At 44.0% G+C, this 19,341-nt stretch overlaps 2 protein-coding genes across 2 annotated transcripts in view; both read left to right on the plus strand.

The window, feature by feature from the left end:
- Window positions 1-17,697, plus strand: part of LOC119818593 (E2F associated phosphoprotein) — a 43,247-nt gene extending 25,550 nt beyond the window's left edge. The window contains exon 7 of the mRNA XM_038336150.1: window positions 17,293-17,697. The gene's annotated coding sequence lies outside the window, so the exon portion shown is untranslated. The remainder of the gene's footprint in view (window positions 1-17,292) is intronic.
- Sptssa (serine palmitoyltransferase small subunit A) lies at window positions 7,880-18,878 on the plus strand. Its single transcript, XM_038336151.2, has 2 exons — window positions 7,880-8,070; window positions 17,706-18,878. Exons 1-2 carry the CDS (start codon window positions 7,959-7,961, stop codon window positions 17,807-17,809), a joined length of 216 nt encoding a protein of 71 aa, XP_038192079.1. The 5' UTR covers window positions 7,880-7,958; the 3' UTR covers window positions 17,810-18,878.
- The last annotated feature ends 463 nt before the right edge of the window (window positions 18,879-19,341 follow it).

A 19,341-nucleotide genomic window follows, 5' to 3' on the forward strand; every position in this document is an offset into this window, starting at 1 on the left:
ATTTTGCTATTATTATGAATTGTAATGTAAATATCCGTGTTTTTTGATGGTCTTAAGCGACCCCTATTTAAAGGTTCCACAGGTTGGGAACCACTGCTTTAGAGGGTAAGGCAAGGGGATTGACAGTTTAGGCTAAGCTACACTACATAACTACACAGTGAGTTCCAGGACGGCCTGGGCTATACAATGAGATCATTAAAAAAAAAAAAAGAAAAAAAAAAGGAAATAGAAAACCAAAGGGCTAGATGTGGTGCTATAAGTCTGTAATGCAAGTGACCAGGAGGTCAAACAGAAGAACAAAGTTCAAGGCAGCCTGGGCTATATAAAGCCTGTATACACACACACACACAGACAGACAGACAAACACACACACAGAAACAACAAAGCACAAAAGGAACAAAGATGGGAAAAAGATTATTAGTATGATTTTTTTTTTATAGTCTGTTTCCAGGTGTGTGGTACAGGCCTGTAATACTAACATGGGCAGTAGAGGCAACAGGGTTAGGGGTTCAGGTCACCCAGGCTGTGTGAATTCTGTCTCAGAACAATCTGTTTATCCCACCTACTGTGAGATACTGTCCAATACCTCATTATATTGTTTGTTTGTTTTTGGAGGGGGTCCCTAATTTTATATTCTGGTATACTTTTATTAGTTTTATTTGGAAAGTATTGTTTATTCAATACTTGAAACTCCTTTTTCCTTCTCCTTTTCTCCTTTTCTTTTTTTCCTTTATTCTTGAGACAAGGTCTTGGTCTGTATCCTGACTGGCCTAGAACTCATGCTGCCCAGGCTGGCCTTGAACTCTTGGTTCTCCTCCTGACTGAGTCTCCCAAGTGCTGGATTTACAGATATCAGACATCACAGTACGATTTTTCTTTTGATTGTAATTTTTATGACATTCTCATCTTGTTCTAGGAATATTATTATTCTGGGGAGCTGGTGGTCTGAGGCAGCACCTCACTCTTCAGCTCTGGCTGGCACTGAATTCACAGAAAGCCACCTGCCTCTGCCTGGGATTCAAGGTGTGAACCACAATCCTTGGCTCACTCTTACCCACGCAGTGGTTTTAATGTTGTTGCTTCCTCATATGGCTCCCAAATTTTCGGCGTTGGCTTTACTTATATAGAGAACATAAGCAGAATGACTGAACTGAGGAGACCATCAATGAACATACAGTTGGAGTGGCCATTCCTTCACTGTAGGCTTTAAATAGCCTCCGAATGGGTCCTTTCTGTCTGCAGTCTCTCATTCCTAAGCTCACGCTTTGACTGCGCTCAGTTCTGACTCCCACAGTTCTCACGCTTCATGGTCCTCAAACCTCTCCATGTTTTGAACTTGACCGACTTTCCTTCTTGTTCTCCCTATGTCAGGTACTTGCAGGTTGCAGCCAAATGAATCACGGGTTTTATTTCACGCTCATTAAACAACTAACTGAAAGGCCTTGTACCTGCTCACCCTTAACCTCTGTTCATTTTGCCTGAAGCCTTCCCTGATCCGCTTCCTTCTTCAGTTACCACAGAGCTTGGAAGGGCTCCCTCCCTCTGAGCTGTCCCTATTTTGTTTGTTATCTGGGTGTACCATGTTCACCTTTTTTACTTAGCACGGCAGAGTGTAATTACACCAAAAGCAGAATGGCCTTCTCATTTCATAATTGTTATGTGTCTAATGCTGGCTCAATAAATGCTCAATGAAAACTCTTTCTAAAAGAATCAGAAATTCGTGTGCATTTTTAAAAAACTTGAGACAGTCTTATTATATAACTGGCTAGCCTGGAACTTGATCTGTAGACCAGGCTGGTCTCAAACACACAGAGATCTGCCTGCCTCTGCCTCCCGAGTGTTGGGATCAAAGGTGTGTGTCGCCATGCCTAGGCTCGAGTGCTTTTTTGAGGACTTGTCCTGAAACAGGAAGAGGTGGTTATGTTAACATTACCGAGGGGCTGATAACGTCCTAGCTTATATCTGGGCACTTTCCACCTTCCCTACCCTTCAGATGAGTTCCAGTAGCTTCGTCTTTGAAACTAGGATGAAAGGAATCCAAGAATGAGATCACCAAAAGATAAAATAAAGTAAGTGCCATTAAATAAAATAAAGTAAGTGTTTAGTTAAAAAAAGGTTGAACTTGGGGGTTTTATATTCAGATACAAGTCTCATGGAAGCAATGAATGTGGAAGTTAAGAGCAGTCTGCTGGTGAATGGCGTGATCTTAGTGGGGCGTGGAGAGACCCAGGCTGCCTGTGGGCTTTCTATGATCTGAAGCTTTCCAAATGACCCTGTGTGTGGTAGTTTGATTGTAATTGGCCCCTATAATCTCATAGCACTATTAGGAGGTGTGGCTTTGTTGGCCTGGACATGACCTTGTTGGAGGAAGTGTGTGGCTTCTTCCAGGGGCAGGCTTTGAGGTTTCCTTTGCTCAGGATACTACTCCTTATGTCAGTGGATTCTCAGCTACTCCAGCATCATGCCCACCTGCACGCCCCATGCTCCCCAGCATCATGATAATGGACTGAACCTCTGAAACTGTAAGCGAGCCAGTGAAATGTTTTCTTTATGAGTTGCCATGGTCATGGTGTCTCTTCACAGCAATAAAAATAACTAAGACAATGTGTGTCTGTTTTTCTGATGCTATTCTTACTAAACTATATTTTGGAAGCTGGGTCTGTTGGCATAGGCCAGAAATTGAAGCTGTTTGGGGGACTGAAGGAGGAATAACTCAAGTTCTGGGTCAACAGCATGAGTTCAAGGCCGGCTTGGCAAGCTAGTGGGACTATGTGTTAAAGTAATTAGACAGAAAATCAAAACAAAACAAAAACCATGTTAACAAAGGGACTGGAGGGACGTGGCTCAGTGGCACAGATCTTGCCTGGTGTGTGAGAAACTGAGTTTAGCCATCAGTGCTACACAGAATTAAAACCAAGATCAAACATGACCCATCCCCAGTTCTTGGAGCACTTCACCTTTTAGATGTATCTTATGTTTAATACAGAATGTTTCTGTTATGAGCCCTGGCTGTCCTGGAACTAGCTTGGTAAACCAGGCTGGCCTCAAACTCAGAGATCTGCCTGCCTCTGCCTCTAGTGCCATGGTTAACAGCGTGTGCCACCACTGCCCAGCTAATCTTTTTTAAAGTCAAAATTAGGTGTTTTGTGTGCGCACAGAGAATAACTTTCAGGAGGCAATTCTCTCCTTCCAGCATGTGGGTTTCTGGGGTCAAATTCATGGTACCATCAGGTTTGGTAACAAGCACCTTTACCTGTTGAGGTGTGTTCCAGTTCAAGAATCTGCTTCATCTCAGCACTGCCAGAGGCCTAAATGGACCAGTCCATGGCTTATTCTCCAAGAGCTCATTTCATGGCAAGTACAACCCCCTTGATAGACAGTGCCAACGCAGGCATCAGGAGCTCCAGGGGGGACTTTTCTGGGGTCTGTGTCCTTTGACAATGGGGTTGATCTGTTGGGGCAGCTGGCCCAATCCCTGCGTTCAGGGGCGTGGCTGCCCCAGCGGAGTAGCATACCCCTTAAATAGGATCGGGGCGCCGGAAGGAGGCCCGTTTGGTTCTCCCCTGCGTACCTTCTGCTCCGCTGGACCCTTGGTTCTGTAAGTTTCCTTATTTTCCCTTGTATTAAAACTGATTTATTATAAAGGACTATCGTGGTTATTTCCTAACCCCTATAACCGCTGGTACCTTTGCCGGTACATTTGGCGCGTACATTGATCTTTGATAGATGAACTGGAATCCAATGAGAACAGGACTAGGGAGACTTGGCACTTTACTAGGGACTTCCTTATTGTTTTTTTTTTTTTTTTAAATGTAAGTACAGGGGAGGGGAAAAGAGCTCATGCTACAGACAGTAGTAATAATGCCAGGTGCCTGGGGGAGAGAGACCCTGTCCTTTGGAGGCAATGTAAGTTTGGGGTGACTTAGAAGATTCACTGCAGCACTGGAGAGGAAAGTCTGGTCTAGGGGACCAAGAAGGGGACCAAGAGGTGTGAAGCTCCTGTACAGCAGGCAGAGGAGATATCTGTTGAGAATAAACACCTCTGATTCCCATTGGGAGCTGAGTAACATTGGTAACCCTCCGAAATTTGACAGTACTCTTTAATTTTCAAAACTGTGAAGATCCATGGTGAAGATTGTGTTAGTTTTCTGATTCTGTGATAAAATACCCAATACAGTCAATCTGAAAGGAGGAGAGGCTTATTTGTTTATAGTATTGGAGTTTTCAGTCTGTGGTTGATTTTTTTCTCGTCTTTGGCTCTTTGGGGACCCGCCACTCAGCTCCAAAATAGATACATGGAGGCTTATTCTTTCTTATGAATGCTCTACCTTAGCTTGGCTTAATTCAAACCAGCTTTTCTTAATTTAAATTATCCTGTCTATCTTTTGCCTCTGGGCTTTTACCTTCCTCTATTTCTGTCTTTTTTCCCCCTTCTTACTCTGTGGTTAGTTGTGTAGCTGGGTGGCTGGCCTCTGGTGCCCCCTCTCCTTTTTTTCATACCTCCATCTCTTACCAGCTTTATTTATTTATTCTTTCTGCCTGTCAGCCTGGCTATTCTTTTTCTTGCATAAATGTTGGCCATTCAGCTCTTTATTTGACCAATCAGGTGTTTTAGACAGGCAAAGCAACACAGTTTCACAGAGTTAAACAAATGCAACATAAGAGAATGGAACACAGCTTTGATCTTTAAACAGATGGTCCACAGCATAAACAAATTAACACATCTTAATATTCCACAATAGGTTGATTGGTGCTTTGGATCTGCAATAATGTAGCAAGCTGTTTGCCTGTGGGAGGATGGGAAGCAGAGAGGGACAAGGAAGGTGCCGGGGTCTAGAACCTCCTCCAAGACATGCCCCAGATGACTTAACTTTCTCTCAGTAGACCCTACTTACTTGTGGTGGTTTGAATGAGACGTCCCCCTTTGATGTCCAGAAGACAGTGTTTCTCACCATTCCTTCTTATTCTCTGGCTCCTACATTATTAATTCCTCCTCTAATGCAACCTTCTCGGAGGGGATGATAATAGATGTTTTGTTTAGGACCGAGCACTCAACAGCCACCTGTTCTCCGCATTTTGACCAGTTTGGAGTCTTTGCTTCAACTCTTCCTCCCCACAAACTGAAGCTTCTTTGACTGGGTATGAGTGTAGTTATTTAAAGGCAGCTTAACTAGAAGCCCCTTTAGCAAATAATAGTAACAGGTTCCCTCCTCGGGTCTATGCCCTCCCCAGCTTTTGAGCAGATTTACCCTACCAAAGTTCTCTCTTGTGGAACAGGGCTAAAATCCTGTTAGAAAGTAGTTGATTATCCCCGTAATAGTCATGCTGTTATTGCACCAGTGAGCATGCCTTGCCTGGCAGGTTAGCATTGTAGCTCACAGGGTTAAGGACTGGGTGGGGCTTCTGATGAATTTTCTTCCTAAACAGTTTATGCCTTTTGGTGCAGTGAAAACTAGCCTGCAGAAGAAACTTTCAGCTCAGATCCAGTTTGATTTCTGAGCTTACCCCCCCCCCCCCCCCCCCACAGTGTTTCTCAAGAGCTTTGGAGCCTGTCCTGGAACTAGCTCTTGCAGACCAGGCTAGCCTCGAACTCAGAGATCCACCTGCCTCTGCCTCTCGAGTGCTGGGTTTAAAGGCGTGCGCCACCACCGCCACCTCTTGGCAATTTCTTTTTTTTTTTTCTTCTTTTTAATTTTTTTTCTTTTTTTTTTTCTTTGCAATTTCTGAGTTTACTTCTTACCATCCTGTATCTGAAAGATGAGTGTGTCCAGGCTAGGTGTGGTGGTGCATGCCTGTAATTTCAGCACTCAGGAGGCTGAGACAGGTGAATTACTGTGAGTTTAAGGCCAGCTTGAGACCCTGTTTCCTGGTTAGTTTTTATTGTCATCACCATAAACACGAGTCACCTGGGAAGAGGGGATGACTGTAGCATCTGATTGGTCTGTGGGTGAGTGTTTTGATTGACATGGTTGGTCTCAGGCTCCTATGGGCAGTGTCATTCCTAGGCAAATGGGTCTGGCCTGTTAAGGAAAGCAAGCTGAGCAAGCCAGGGAGAGCATGCTAGTAGGCAGGGTTCCTCTCTGGTTCCTGCCTTGGCTTCCCTCAGTGGAGTTCTGTAACCTATAAGATGAAGTAAACTTCTACCCTAGGGTTTTTGTTTGTCTACTGTCTACCACAGCAGCAGAAAAACTAGAACACATTCTCCAAAACCAAAGAGGAAAACTAACTAAAGGTCTGAGATGACTAATAGCTTTGACTTAATCACTGGACTAGTGGGGTCTTGTCTTAGTTAGGATTTCTGTTGCTGCAATAAAACACCATGACCAGAAAGCAAGTTGGGGGAGGAGGAACAGGTTTATTTGGCTTACACTTCCTCATTGCTGTTCACCAGTGAAGGAAGTCAGAGCAGGAACTCAAGCAAGGCAGGATCCTGGAAGCAAGAGCTGATGCAGAGGCCACGGAGGGGAGCTGCTTGCTGGTTTGAGCCCCATGGCTTGCTCAGTCTACCTTCTTATAGAACCCAGGACTACCGGCCCAGGGATGGCACCACCTGCAACGGGATGGGCCCGCCTCTCTTGATCAGTAATTGAGAAAATGCCTTACAGCTGGATCTCATGGAGGCATTTTCTTAACTGGAGGATCCTTCCTCTGATGACTCTAGCTTGTGTCAAGTTCACACACAAAACCAGCCAGTACAGGTCCTTAGTCCTGGAACCAAACACTGGACTTTTATGTAGGGGTGCTATTCTTCTGTGTTTGGAACATCTATTACCCATGTTCCTATTAGTACTTGTCCAGTCCAGTAGCCTTTACCCTTCCAATCTAATTACACAGAACACAGATATCATTTATCAAACTTCACTGTAGTCTACCTGCCTGCCTTCTCTGGTAGACTAGGTACTCTATGAAAGCAGATTTGAGTCTATAGTTGCTTGTAAGGTCTTTGCTCGTAAGGAACACTTGATATTTTTAAATTAATAGCTGTCAACCTTGAAAGTTTTAAAGCTTAAATCTGTAGGCTCAAACCTTTTAAACATATAAATTACAGGTCATTTAACTATGTCATCTTTTAAGTAGTGTATGAACCGAGATTTAAGAGTAGAACACAGCTGGTACCGTTGCAGGCAGAAAGGAGACAGCTCCCGCGACCTCAGGCTAGCTGTCTGTAGAACCCACTAGATCAAGTGCGCTTCTCTTGATCCTGACCTCTGCGGTTGTCTCCTAAGCGCAACCAGCGAAAGATGGGCATCTGTTTATGGTCAGTTCTCATCTTTAGGTTAAGAACTGGGGGGAGGGTAATGTGGCCTAGATATGTGTGTTTTTCCATGCATGTGCCTGGGTGAAGGGAAGAACTGATGTACATGCGTCACTTCTACAGTTTTCAACACCTTCTTGGCTGTGTGACATTTGGCATCTGCATTCTCTTTGACCCTTCATTTTCTCTGGCACATGACACTGTTTATTTGCACACCTGACTCCTTGGTAGCATTCTCGCCCAACCCTATAATCCCCTGGCCCAGAGGCAGGAGAGAGAGATTCCACACACTTGTTCCTAGAGGAACCCTTCCGAGCTGGTCTGAAGGAACCTGCCTCCTAATGGCAAACCCTCGGCTGGACGCCAGTGGGCACTGAAGCCCGTCTTGCAACCGCCATGAGAGCGCGTGGAGATGCAGAACGGGTGCTTAACCCTAAACCGTTTCCCTGGGCTGGGGAGCCCACGGTGGGCGAGGCGCGGGGCGGAGCGCGAGCATCCGAGGTAGCCTCCTGGCCAATAAGCGCCGGTCAGGCGGGGCCAGCCGTGGCCGCTCGGGTGCGCGCGGGACTGGGCGTACCCGGTGACGCGCGGAGCCAGCAGGGCCAATGGGCTCTGGGTGGTGGCGGGCGGGCCCAGAGGCCTGGGGCTTTAGGAGGCGAGCGGGCCGCGGGCCGGCCTGACGCTGCTGCACCGCGGGAGGCGCATGGCGGGCATGGCGCTGGCGCGGGCCTGGAAGCAGATGTCCTGGTTCTACTACCAGTACCTTCTGGTCACGGCACTCTACATGCTGGAACCCTGGGAGCGGACCGTGTTCAGTATCCTGTGTTGCTTGGCCTGGCCGGGGCTTGGAGGGGCGCGCGCGCCGGGTGTGTGTGTGTGTGTGTGGGTGGGTGTCTTGGGGCCCAGGGAGGTGGAACTGCGGAGATTGGGGTGTAGGGCGAAGTTCCCCTGCCCAAGGTGGAGGCGTCCTGATTTCTGCAGGTAATCTGGAAAGCGACGTCTACCCTGGTGCTTCCACGTCTCGCTTCGACCGCGCCTGCCTTTACCTCAGTCCCCTGGTAGGAGGCAGGGATGCTGTTGGTGGAGCAAATCGCTCCGGGGTTGGGCGTCTTTGGCCCTTTAGCTATTCCTGATTTGATTGGCTTTCCGAGCGACAGAAACTCTTACTAGTTCACCAGGTTGTGAGTACGTGGTCGTGACACTCACATACAGTTTTGGGAAGCAGTTTATAAGTTACTGGCAGGCCTTTTGGTCTTCAAGATGGCAGTTTAAAAAGTGTGTTTCGTTTATGACTTCTTTGCACCTTGAGTACAAGCTGTGCCCGGGACAGATTTGTGGTTAGTTGTAGATGGGGTTTCAAACTGTGCTTTGCTGTATAGTTTATAGTTAAGAACTGGTGAGTGATGATTTTGTTGAGCACTTTGTGTATACCGTACCTGATTTTGTCAGCTTCAATGAGTAGCTCAAGGTTGTGAAGTCTGTGATATTTGTTGTCTCCTAAAGCCTGTGTTGATATCCCAGGATATTATTCGTGTGGACTAAATACTAACAGTGCATTCTTTCTCCTCTTCTATCCCCCTCTCCTTAATATAAACTGAATGATTTCACAATCACATGCGTATTTCACCCAGGCTCAGCTTTCCGGTGTGGTGTAGCTTCCTTAGGGACAACTTCACACTTTGCATTATTGCATTCTGATGACTGAGGTAGCGCTCACTCCAAGCTTAGCAAGGGTGTTGGTGTTGAAGGAGCATGAGGTTGTTTGGACCTGGCTCTTGAAAAATGTACCTGCTTGCAAGACATTTACCACTGGCATTTCTTTCCTAACCTAGAATTTAATAACCAGAATGCCTATTTGGGGCTTTGGAATATAAAGTCTGCTGATTTCCTGCTTTGTTTGTTTATAGTTTCAGTTTGGTCTTTGGGTTTTGTAGGTCAGGTAAAATGTACATTTAAATGCATGAAACCTCTCAGTAGTAGCAGGTAATCTCTGCTGAAAATTGGCCTCGTACAATTGAGCAATGTTGGTGAAGTCTCATAAAACAACAGTCATGAAAGCCAGATGTGGCTGAATCAAGCTCAGGAGGCTGAATTAAGAGGGCTGCTGGGAGTTCAGATGGCCTGGGCAACGTACCAGGCAAGCCAGGGTTACATAGCAAAGCTCAGAAGAGAGGGAGGAGGAAGGAAGGAAGGAAAAGAAACAGTGTTGGGGTAAAGTTTGAAACTCTTTAGAGTTTGGTGGTGTAGCTTAGGTAGGTCTATATACTTAGAAACATTTGTTGGTTTATGGCTAAATGCTACAGTGGCAACAGTCTTAAGATTTTTCTGTGCTATATTGTAGTAGAAACAGTGTCCTGTTCTGAAGACGGAGGGAGAAATAGTGATGGGAAACCTGAGGCCTCAGGAGATTTTGGTTTTGATGTTTTTGACTAATAGGATCTAGCTATGCAACCAAGCTTGCCTATGTTGCCCAAACTTGCCTCAAACTCAAAGTAATCCTCCCGATTAGCCTCTTGAATGTTGGTAGGTGTGGGCCACCATGCCTACTGCTGTGTATTTTCTGCCATTACCTTCCGACTTTCCCTCTGTAGGAATGGATGCGGCTTCCTGTTACCAGAGAGAGCTAAGTGGATGAAATAGAAGGTTAGTGAACCTTCTCTGAAAACAGCAGCAACAGTGGTCTTAGACATTTGGTGTATGTAACTCTCCAAAGGGGGAAAAAGAGGTGAATTATGTATTCCCTTGCTCATTTATGTTGACATAGAAGTCTTTTTTTGGGGGGGGGGTGGTTTCGAGACAAGGTTTCTCTGTAACTTTGGAGCCTGTACTGGAACCAGCTCTTGTAGACCAGGCTGGTCTCAAACTCACAAAGATCCGTCTGCCTCTGCCTCCCGAGTGCTGGGATTAAAGGCATGCGTCACCACCGCCTGGCTGACATAGAAGATTTGTATAGTAAATATAGATAACTAGAAAGAATTTATTTGTACATACATTTTAATACTTTGGTTAAAATAACAAAAATAACTTTTAACAAAAGTTATTTTTTGTTACTTTTGTAACTGTATACTTTTGTTAAAATGATTTTTAAAAAATATTTATTTAACTTTATTTTATGTGCATCTGGTACGAAGGTGTCAGATTCTTTGGAACTGGAGTTATAGACAGTTGTGAGCTGCCATGTGGGTGCTGGGAACTGAACCCGGGTCCTCTGGAAGAAGAGCTAGTACCCTTAACCATGGAGCCATCTCTTCATCCCCTAAAATAATTTTCTTATACAGTTCATAGAAAATGTTAATTGCAAACTGGCAAAACCAGTCTGCACTGTGAAGCCAGTAGAAAAAAAAATCAGTTTTAGTTTCTATCAGAAAAAAAAGCTGCCTTTTTTTTCTGTTCAAATAATTGCGTGTGTGGCTAGGTGTGGTGGTACACGCCTGCAATCTTAGTACTTGAGATGGTAGTGCAGGAGCATCATGAGCTCAGGGCTAGCTTCAGCTGCATGGCGAGTTTGAGGCCAGCCTTGGCTTCATGAAAGTCTGTGTCCCCAAAATCACAAAACCAAACAAAACAACAAAAAATTGTGTTAAAATAGGCACTCCTGTCACCTTTGGATGAATAAATAGGCTTGGTGCTGTCTGTTATCTGAATGAAAATAAAGCCCGAATTAGTTATTATCCCTTCCTTTGCTGTGTTAGAGATTCTTTGTGCTACCTCCTCCCTCCTGTCGAGGTTGAGGAAGACATGAGAGCATGGGGTGGGTGGGAAGGCCTGGTAGCCCAGGGGCAGTTCTCAGATCCTGATCCTTGTTAGAAGACCAGAAGTAGAGCTCTTACCAGGTTCTTGTAAACTGCCCTAACTTCCTGGGAGATGTTTCCTTACTTCCAGTTTCTGAGCTTTGGTTTGTTTTGCACTGTGTTTGTATTGAGAATGTTAGAATAACCTAACCGTTGGCTGTGCTCTTTAGGCTCTTAATTTTTTCTTTAGTAACTTTTAGGAAAGGTGTAAGATAATGCAGACTATGCTTAATGAAGGTCTGGGAAAGTCCTAGGTGGGACTGACCCCTGGTCTGTGTTCCACAGTCCTTCAGTTTGTGAAACTAGCCATTTGTTACAATTTGTTAATAGCAATGGCTGAGGGCCTCCTTAAGCCTTGAGTGTTGGTGATGTTTACGGCTTTTCTGAGATAAACTAAGATCCATTCCCTTTCTTCCTTTTTTTTCTTATGTTTTGGAGACAGGGTTCTACCATATAGCCTTGGCTGTCCTGGGACGCATTACAAAGCCTCAAAATCAGAGATCCACCTGCCTCTGCTTCCTGAGTGCTGGGATTAAAGGCGCATGTATGTTACCATGTCTGGGCCAATTTGTTTTGTTTTGGTTTTCGTTTTTTTTTTTTGTTGTTGTTGTTGTTGTTTTTTGAGACAGTGTTTCTCTGTGTAGCATGGCTGTCCTGAAACTGTTTACCAGGCTAGCCCCAAACTCCTAGAAACCCACCCGCCTCTGCTTCCCCAAATACTCAATTTATTCTTTTCTTTTTTCTATTTTTGGTTTTCCAAGATAGTTTTCTCAAAAAACCCAATAAACTCAAGGTGTTCATATTTAATAATTAAAAACTGGGTTTCGTAGCTACCAGACAGAGCATATGTTGGAATACTTCAAAATAGTTAATAGAGTGTTTGAAAGGATATTTATACTAGGTGGTTATAAGTAGAAGTTTCACTCATAAATTTTGAGCAGTATGCTTTATGTATGTTCTGGACAATCCCCAAATAGTAGGCTTTCTTGGAAAGCAATATTTCAGCAGGCCACTGGGATGCTGTGCAACTTATTGAGCAAGCCCTAACAAAAACAGTCATTGCCATCTTGGGGGGGGGGGGGCGACAACTTGATTAGCCCAGGTAGACAGCTCAGTGTGGCTGGAAGCTGCCCCAGGGCTCGTCAGAAATGCATGGATAGTGTTCCATGGACATACTCGTTGTCAGGTTTCTGAGGCCATCACAGATGCTTTATGGGACACAGGGCCGCTAGCATCAGCTGAGAGCTGGGCCAGTCTAGAGATGTATCTCTGGAGGCTGCTCTGCAGCAGATGCTAATTTTTAATTTTCTTAAAATAGAATTCAAAGGGCTTCTCTGCCTGTGCAGCAGCTGAGCTGAGAGACGTTTCATGTTGAAGGTTGTCCGTCGCTGCCCTCTCTCATGTGGCCTTTCTACCAGCTCCATATGAGGGGCTGGAGAGATGGCTCAGCGGTTAAGAGCACATGCTATTCTCACAAGGCCAAAGGTTCAGTTTTTAGCATCCACATGGTGGCTCGCTCCTGTGTGTAACTCCAGTTCCAATGTCTGACTGCCCTCCAGAAGAGAGGAAGAGAGGAAGGAAGGCAGGCAGGCAGGCAGGTAGGTCTCATGTATATAATATAGAATCAGTTGCATCAGAGCTAACTGGTGTTCTAGAAATAGGGACTGAAGAAAACCCTGGGAAACCACACACACACACACACACACACACACACACACACACACACACCCCTCCCCCTAGTACTGAGGCTTTAAATCTTTGTGAAGGCAATAGACTAGTGAAAATATACATCTGTTTGTAAACTGGTACCCGGAATCAGAGCTACAGACTTCAGGGTTTAGTTTAGGGTGAAGATTTTTTCCTCAGGGCATGCCCAGTGTTCGTTCAGCAGCATGATTTTTCTTTTTTCTTAAAACTGTGTGTGTGTGTGTGTGTGTATGTATGTGTGAGAGAGAAAACAGTCCAGGGGATGGGTTTTTACTTCAGCACACTAGCTAGCATCTGGTGCTGATAGGATTTTCTGTGAACTGAGCTGACTGATCAGGTCACCTACATGAGGTGGTAACTGTATCAGATGTCATAGAAGTATTTGCTGCCATATAAGACAGCCAGAAAAGTATCAGATACAAGTTGATACATTTGAGAAAAATACAGTTTCTTAACATTTCTCCTGGGATAATCTCCAGCTATTTGAAGCTGGCAACTGCCTTTTTTTTTTTTTTTTTTAAAGGCAGGGTGTTAACAGCTCCAGCTGTCCTGGAACTCACTTTGTTGATCAGGCTGGCTTCAATCTCAGAGAGCTCCTGCCTCTGCCTCCCAAGTTCTGGGATTACAGGCGTGTGCCACCACCACCAGGCTATGGTAACTTCTTTTGTGTAGGGCTTTGCCTTTTACTAAATAGTCTCTGCTAACAACCAAATGTTTTCCCTCACTTCCCAGATTGTTCTTTAAAATAAGTTGTATCCATCAAACTTTTGGATACTTTTAAGGAAAAACAGCTTTTATTATTGGCTTTTACAAAGGACTCTGTCTCATGCCTTTGAGCACAGCATTTGGGAGGCAGAGGCTGGCGGATTTCTATGAGTTCTAAGTCAGGTCTACATAGCGCGTTCCAGACAGCCATGGCTACAGAGAGACCCTCTTTCAAAAAATAAAGAAAAAAAAATAGAAAAAGAAAAGAGAGGTGGATTGCTTTAAAAGCTCTCTGATGTGAGCAGTGGCATCAGACTTGAAGCCTTGCGTGTGCTGTACAGTAGTGAAGCCGAGTGAGCGAGCGCCCTTCCCCCATAGCGATCCTGACTTTCAGAGAGATCCTGCTTTCCAGTTTTCCAAGTCTGGTGAATGGCAGGGGGCAGGCAGTGTTGCTGGTCTTAGTTCTGACAAATGGTGTTTGTCTTTGAAGTATTTCCTCCCTTTGTTATGGCCTTTTTTTTTTTTTTTTTTTTTTTTTTTTTTTTTTTTTTGTTGCTGAAATAAGTGCTGGGTTAGCCCGTTTTAATCCTTTCACTGAAACCTTATCAGCTCATGATTAGTTGGCTAATCTCTCTTAAAGAAACAACAGGCGACCTACAAATACATAGTTTTGAGTTTTGTTGTTTGTTTTGTTTTGAGAGAGAGTCTTACTGTATATTATCGGGTATCCTGGAACTAGCTATGTAGACCAGAAGTTGAATGAAATTTATGCCCTGGCATGCACGGGCAGCCCATATATGGCGGTCCTGCTGAACTTGTCCATATTGGGTTTCATGATCTAAGTTGATGAGGACGGCTGTATGTAGCCTCTAATTCACAGATCCACCTGCTGCAGCCTCCTGAGTGCTGGGATTAAAGGTGCTTAACCGCCATGCCTGGTTCTATTTGCTTTATCCATGAATGCAATATGATGTTTATGTTACAGCTTGGCTATAAATGACCTGTTTTTCTTTCTTTTTTTAAAAAGATTTATTTATTTATTATGTATACAACATTCTGCCTCTATGCCTGCCTGCATGCCAGATCTCAGTACAGATGGTTGTGAGCCACCATGTGGTTGCTGGGAATTGAACTCAGGACCTTTTTGGAAGAGCAGCCAGTGCTCTTAACCTCTGAGCCATCGCTCCAGCCCCAAATGACCTGTTTTTCATCAGCGCTTGTACAAACATTTGTCTTCAGGGCCTGCATTCATTCTGGCACATGGCTGCTGGTTCTGGAGTGATTTATGGGGTAGCTCTGTTATGGTGTTCTGCAGCTAGTAGCAGAGGGTCAGCAAGTGCTCCTGCCCACAAGCACTTCAAATTCAGTGGCAGAGACCAGCTTTCCACTTTTAGCTTTTTAGTTTTCTGGGGTTTTATTCAAGTCAGAAGAGGCCTCTATACTCTGTAAATCTGACTTCTATATAACTACAAAAACTTATAAGAAATTACAAAAGTTTGGATATATGTGTGTGTGTGTGTGTGTGTGTGTGTGTGTGTGTATGTGCGTATATATATCTCCTGTCTCTGATTCCCTAGTGCTGGGATTAAAGGCATGTGCCACCCGCCCCTCCCCCCACTTGGTAAATAGAAATATTATTTATGTATTACTTGTCTTGTGTTGTATGTAATCAGATTTACACTTTTTGTATATGTCTCCAGTAAAGGATTGAGATGTGGTAACTAAATGCCCTCTCCAAATAAGTGGGATCCTAAAATGTTAATGAAGAAAGGAATCTCATCCCTCTCACCCCCCAGAAACCCAGGCTCACCAGGGTGGTGGTGGCACACTCCTTTAATTCCAGCACTCGGAGACAGATTCAGAGGGATCTCTGAGTTTGAGGTCACACCTCAGATTATAATATAAATCTCTCTTTGTCTCTCTCTCTCTCTCTCTCTCTCTCTGTCTCTCTCTCTCTCTCTCTCTCTCTCTCTTTCTCTCTCTCTCACACACACACACAGACACACTCATCTCTTTGTCCCACACCCATTCACTCTCTCTCATATATACACTAACACTGATCATTTTTATTTTTTGAGACAGGGTCTCACTGTACAGCTTTAGTTGGCCTGGTGTTTAGTAGACCAGGCCGACCTTGAGCTCACAGAGATTTGCCAGTTTCTTACTTTATTTTTGAGACAGGGTCTCTCTGTGTAGTTCTGGTTGTCCTGGAACTCACTCTGTAGACCAGGCTGGACTTAAACTCACAGAGATCTGCCTGCCTCCACCTCCAGAGTGCATGGGTCATCACACCCGGCAGGCTAGAAATAGAAATAAATCTTAAGGAAAAAAAAACACTATAAGGATAAGTTCAGGTAGCCGTCAATAATTTTGTTTATCTTCGCCAGAACTGATGGCTGTTTGTTCTGTTCCTGAAAGCTCTGACCTGTAGTAGGTCCAGATATACGAGACCTAAGGACTAATATCACATCCACCAGTTTTCATTGATGAGGAAGGAGAGATGGGATTTATTTGTAGGGGTTGGAGAACTGGGAAGTCTTAGGTAATTTGAATGTGGGGAGAAGGAATCTGAAGAAGCTTCTCATTGGAAGGGCAGGCAAATAGTTATGAGCATTGCAAAAAATAGCAGGCTGGGGCTGAAGCTCAGTACAAGTGAGCTAGCATGCATGCCCAAGGCCCTGGTTTGGATCCCAGCACTACGAGTAAAGAAAAACCAAACTATCGAGTCAAACCTCCAGTGGGTGTTTGGAAGAAAAAGCACAATCCATCCACCCTGTCGTCCTACACATAGGTGGTGGACAGGGAAAGACACAGGAGATGTTGATAGAGATTAGAACCCCAGGGAAATGCAGCCCAGAACAGGAGGCTTAGTGCAGCAGGGACCAAGCCAGTCCCCAGTTAGCCACTGGGTTTGCTAGGCGGCCCCTGGGAATCTTAGGGACATTTTTTTGTTTGTTTATTTTAAAGAAATGAGGTGATAAGATGGAGAGAAAGGTAGAGATTTAAGGATAACAAGATGAGCTGCAGTGTGGTGACACAACACTGAGAGGCGGAGGCAGAGGCCGGAGGATCTCGGAGTTCAAGGCCAGCCTGGTCTATAGAGTGAATTCCAGGACAGCCAGGGCTACGCAGAGAGACCCTGCCCACCCCCACCCCCCACCCCCACCACCAAGGACGACGTCAAGGGGAAAGCACAATGTAAGGTTAGATAAACTAGATGGCGGGAGGGGTTTTCAGTTGCCTTTGCTCCATGCCGTAAGTGGACTTAGGTTCTGAGTCTTGATTTGACCTCTGGTTCTAATGACAGCTTTCAGTTTGGCTCTGGGCGAGTCACTGTTTTCTCAGTCATAGCTAGAGTAAACGTCCCATAGAAAAACTCTTGATAAAGAGATCTGCCAGCTGAACTGTTACACAAATATTAGTTTGTAGTGAGCATATTGTTTATTTAAACGCTGTTTTCTCGTAAGAAAGCCATGGGCTAAGAAAAATGATTCAGTGGGTAAAGAACTTGCTGCGCAAGCATTAGGACCCGTATTAGGATGGCCAGCATCCGGGTAAAAAGCCAGGCGTGGTGGCGCATGCGTATGATCCCAGTGCCGTCGAAGCAGTAATTTCAACGTCAGTACTTTTTGCATGTGGTAGTTCAAACTTGCAACACCTGGATCATACTCTTTTTTTTTTTTTTTTTTTTTTTTTTTTGCTGTTACTTAATTGGTAGACCTTATGAAGTTATTAAACGTAGTCATATTTTGTGTACCTCTCTTCCTCAGTTTTTCTTTTTCCCTTTATTTTATGTGTATGGACATTTTGTCTGCATTTTTGTCTGTTCACCAGGGAGACCAGAAGATGGTATCGGATCCCCAGGGACTGAAGCTACGGACCGGACCGTTGTGAGCTGCCATGTGGGTGCAGAGAATTAACTAATCTGGTTCCTCTGGGAAGAGCTGCCGGTGCTCTTAACAGCCGAGCCTTTTCTCCAGCTCTAATGTGTGCTTGTTTCTTAGGTTAAACCCATAGACACTTAACTTTAAATCATCTGATGTTTTCACCACTATCTAATAGGAAGAATAATTGTGCTGACTTTACCTGGTAGAAGTAAAACGGGCTAAAAACCATGTAGGATGTTGTAATGGCAAGAACCCCGTTTCTGCACTGTGAATGACTACCAGAGAGGGATGGTTGTTGACAAACTGTGTTTTAGCTTTTGAACAGACTGAGACAAATAAGTTTCCTTAACTATCACACAGATTCGATGCTGGTGTCCGTGGTGGGGATGGCACTGTACACCGGCTATGTCTTTATGCCTCAGCACATCATGGCCATACTGCATTACTTTGAAATTGTACAGTGACGAAGATGTGCCCAGGATCCAGAGGTTCCTGGGGGGAAGATCGATCCGCCTTGTGAAGTTGGAATGAGACCTCATCTGATGTACGATGCTCTCCGGATGTCAACATACCCAACCTTATAAATAACAGAGACTAAAATTCATGAGTAGAACAGGAAAATCATCCTGACTCATGTGTTGTGTTCTTTCTTTTTGATTTTAAAAAGAGGCTCTTATATAGTAGCTTTTGTCTATTTTAACATTGTAGTCATTTGTACTTTGATATCAGTATTTTCTTAACCTTTGTGACTGTTTCAATATTACCCAGTGAAAGCTTTTCTTAATGTAACTTTGAGTACATCTTAATTGCCTTCTATTTTTTAAATCCAAGGTCATTAGTTGGGCTTTACTGTTCTTGCTATTGTATACATCTGCCTGGACATATTTCTATTCTTGACCAAAGTTTTGTAAGAACTATTACAGAATTTGGGGATGGAAGGGAGGATACTTGGAGACCTACTTTAAAGGATTTATCTGCAAGCTTGAACTCAGGAGTATGGGTTTAGCTGCCTAGGCTCTTAACAGCTTTTGCTCCACAACTATTAAAGTGTTTCTTAGTAGTGAAAATGTAGAGATCTTGCTAAAATGAACACAAGGAACGTTTCACCTTTTAGATATCTAATTCTTACGTGGACTTATTTCCAGCCAACTTTGATTCTCGTGAGGGTGGGTGGTCAATAGCATTGTGTAATGCTTCGATATACTGTAGAGCTTTTCATAGAAGGCAGAGTGCAGTTTCCTCTGAGGCAATATTGATGGTGTATGTGCTCAAAGTCCGTCTGCCGATTGTGACAGGTGCTGTGAACTGCGTTTGCACACTGTGGGAAGATGTGATGAGATGAACTGTTTAGAACCGTAGCCAAAAGAAATGTAAACTTGGTTAAAAATCCTTCCACTCTTTGTATTTTTTTTAAAAAGGTTTTTATTCCTTAGATGTAAAATGACTACCTAATTTTTTTTGATGTAAACTCATTAAATTCAAAGAAAAAAAAATCAATGAATATAGCAGTATATCTTTTCTTTTATGGTTAAATATTGATCTAGTAGTTATTTTGTGGGATGGTTGCTGGAGGACTAGGTAAACAGTAACTATAGCTTAACATATCTCTGAACATAAAAGTTCTAGTAATTAGAAAATACACACTATGCATTTTAAGACATCCTCTAGCATAAGTTTTGGGGTGTGTGTGTGTTTATGTATGTCTGTGTGAGTTGTTTGTCTGCACATATGTCTTTGTGAGAGTATTGAATCCCCTGGATCTGGAGTTACAGAGTTATGAACCTGGGTCCTCTGGAAGAACAACCATTGCTCTTAACTGCTGAGCCATCTCCCCAGCCCCAGTTTTGCTATTTTTTAAATGTTTATTTATTATGTATATAGTGTTCTGTCTACATGTATGCCTGCTGGTCAGGAGAGGGTGCCAAATCTTATTACAGATTTTTTTTTAAAACTTTATTTAACTTTATTTCATGCACATTGGTATAATGATGTCAGA

Source organism: Arvicola amphibius, chromosome 7 (assembly GCF_903992535.2).
Source record: "Arvicola amphibius chromosome 7, mArvAmp1.2, whole genome shotgun sequence".
Classification (NCBI taxonomy): Eukaryota; Metazoa; Chordata; class Mammalia; order Rodentia; family Cricetidae; genus Arvicola; species Arvicola amphibius.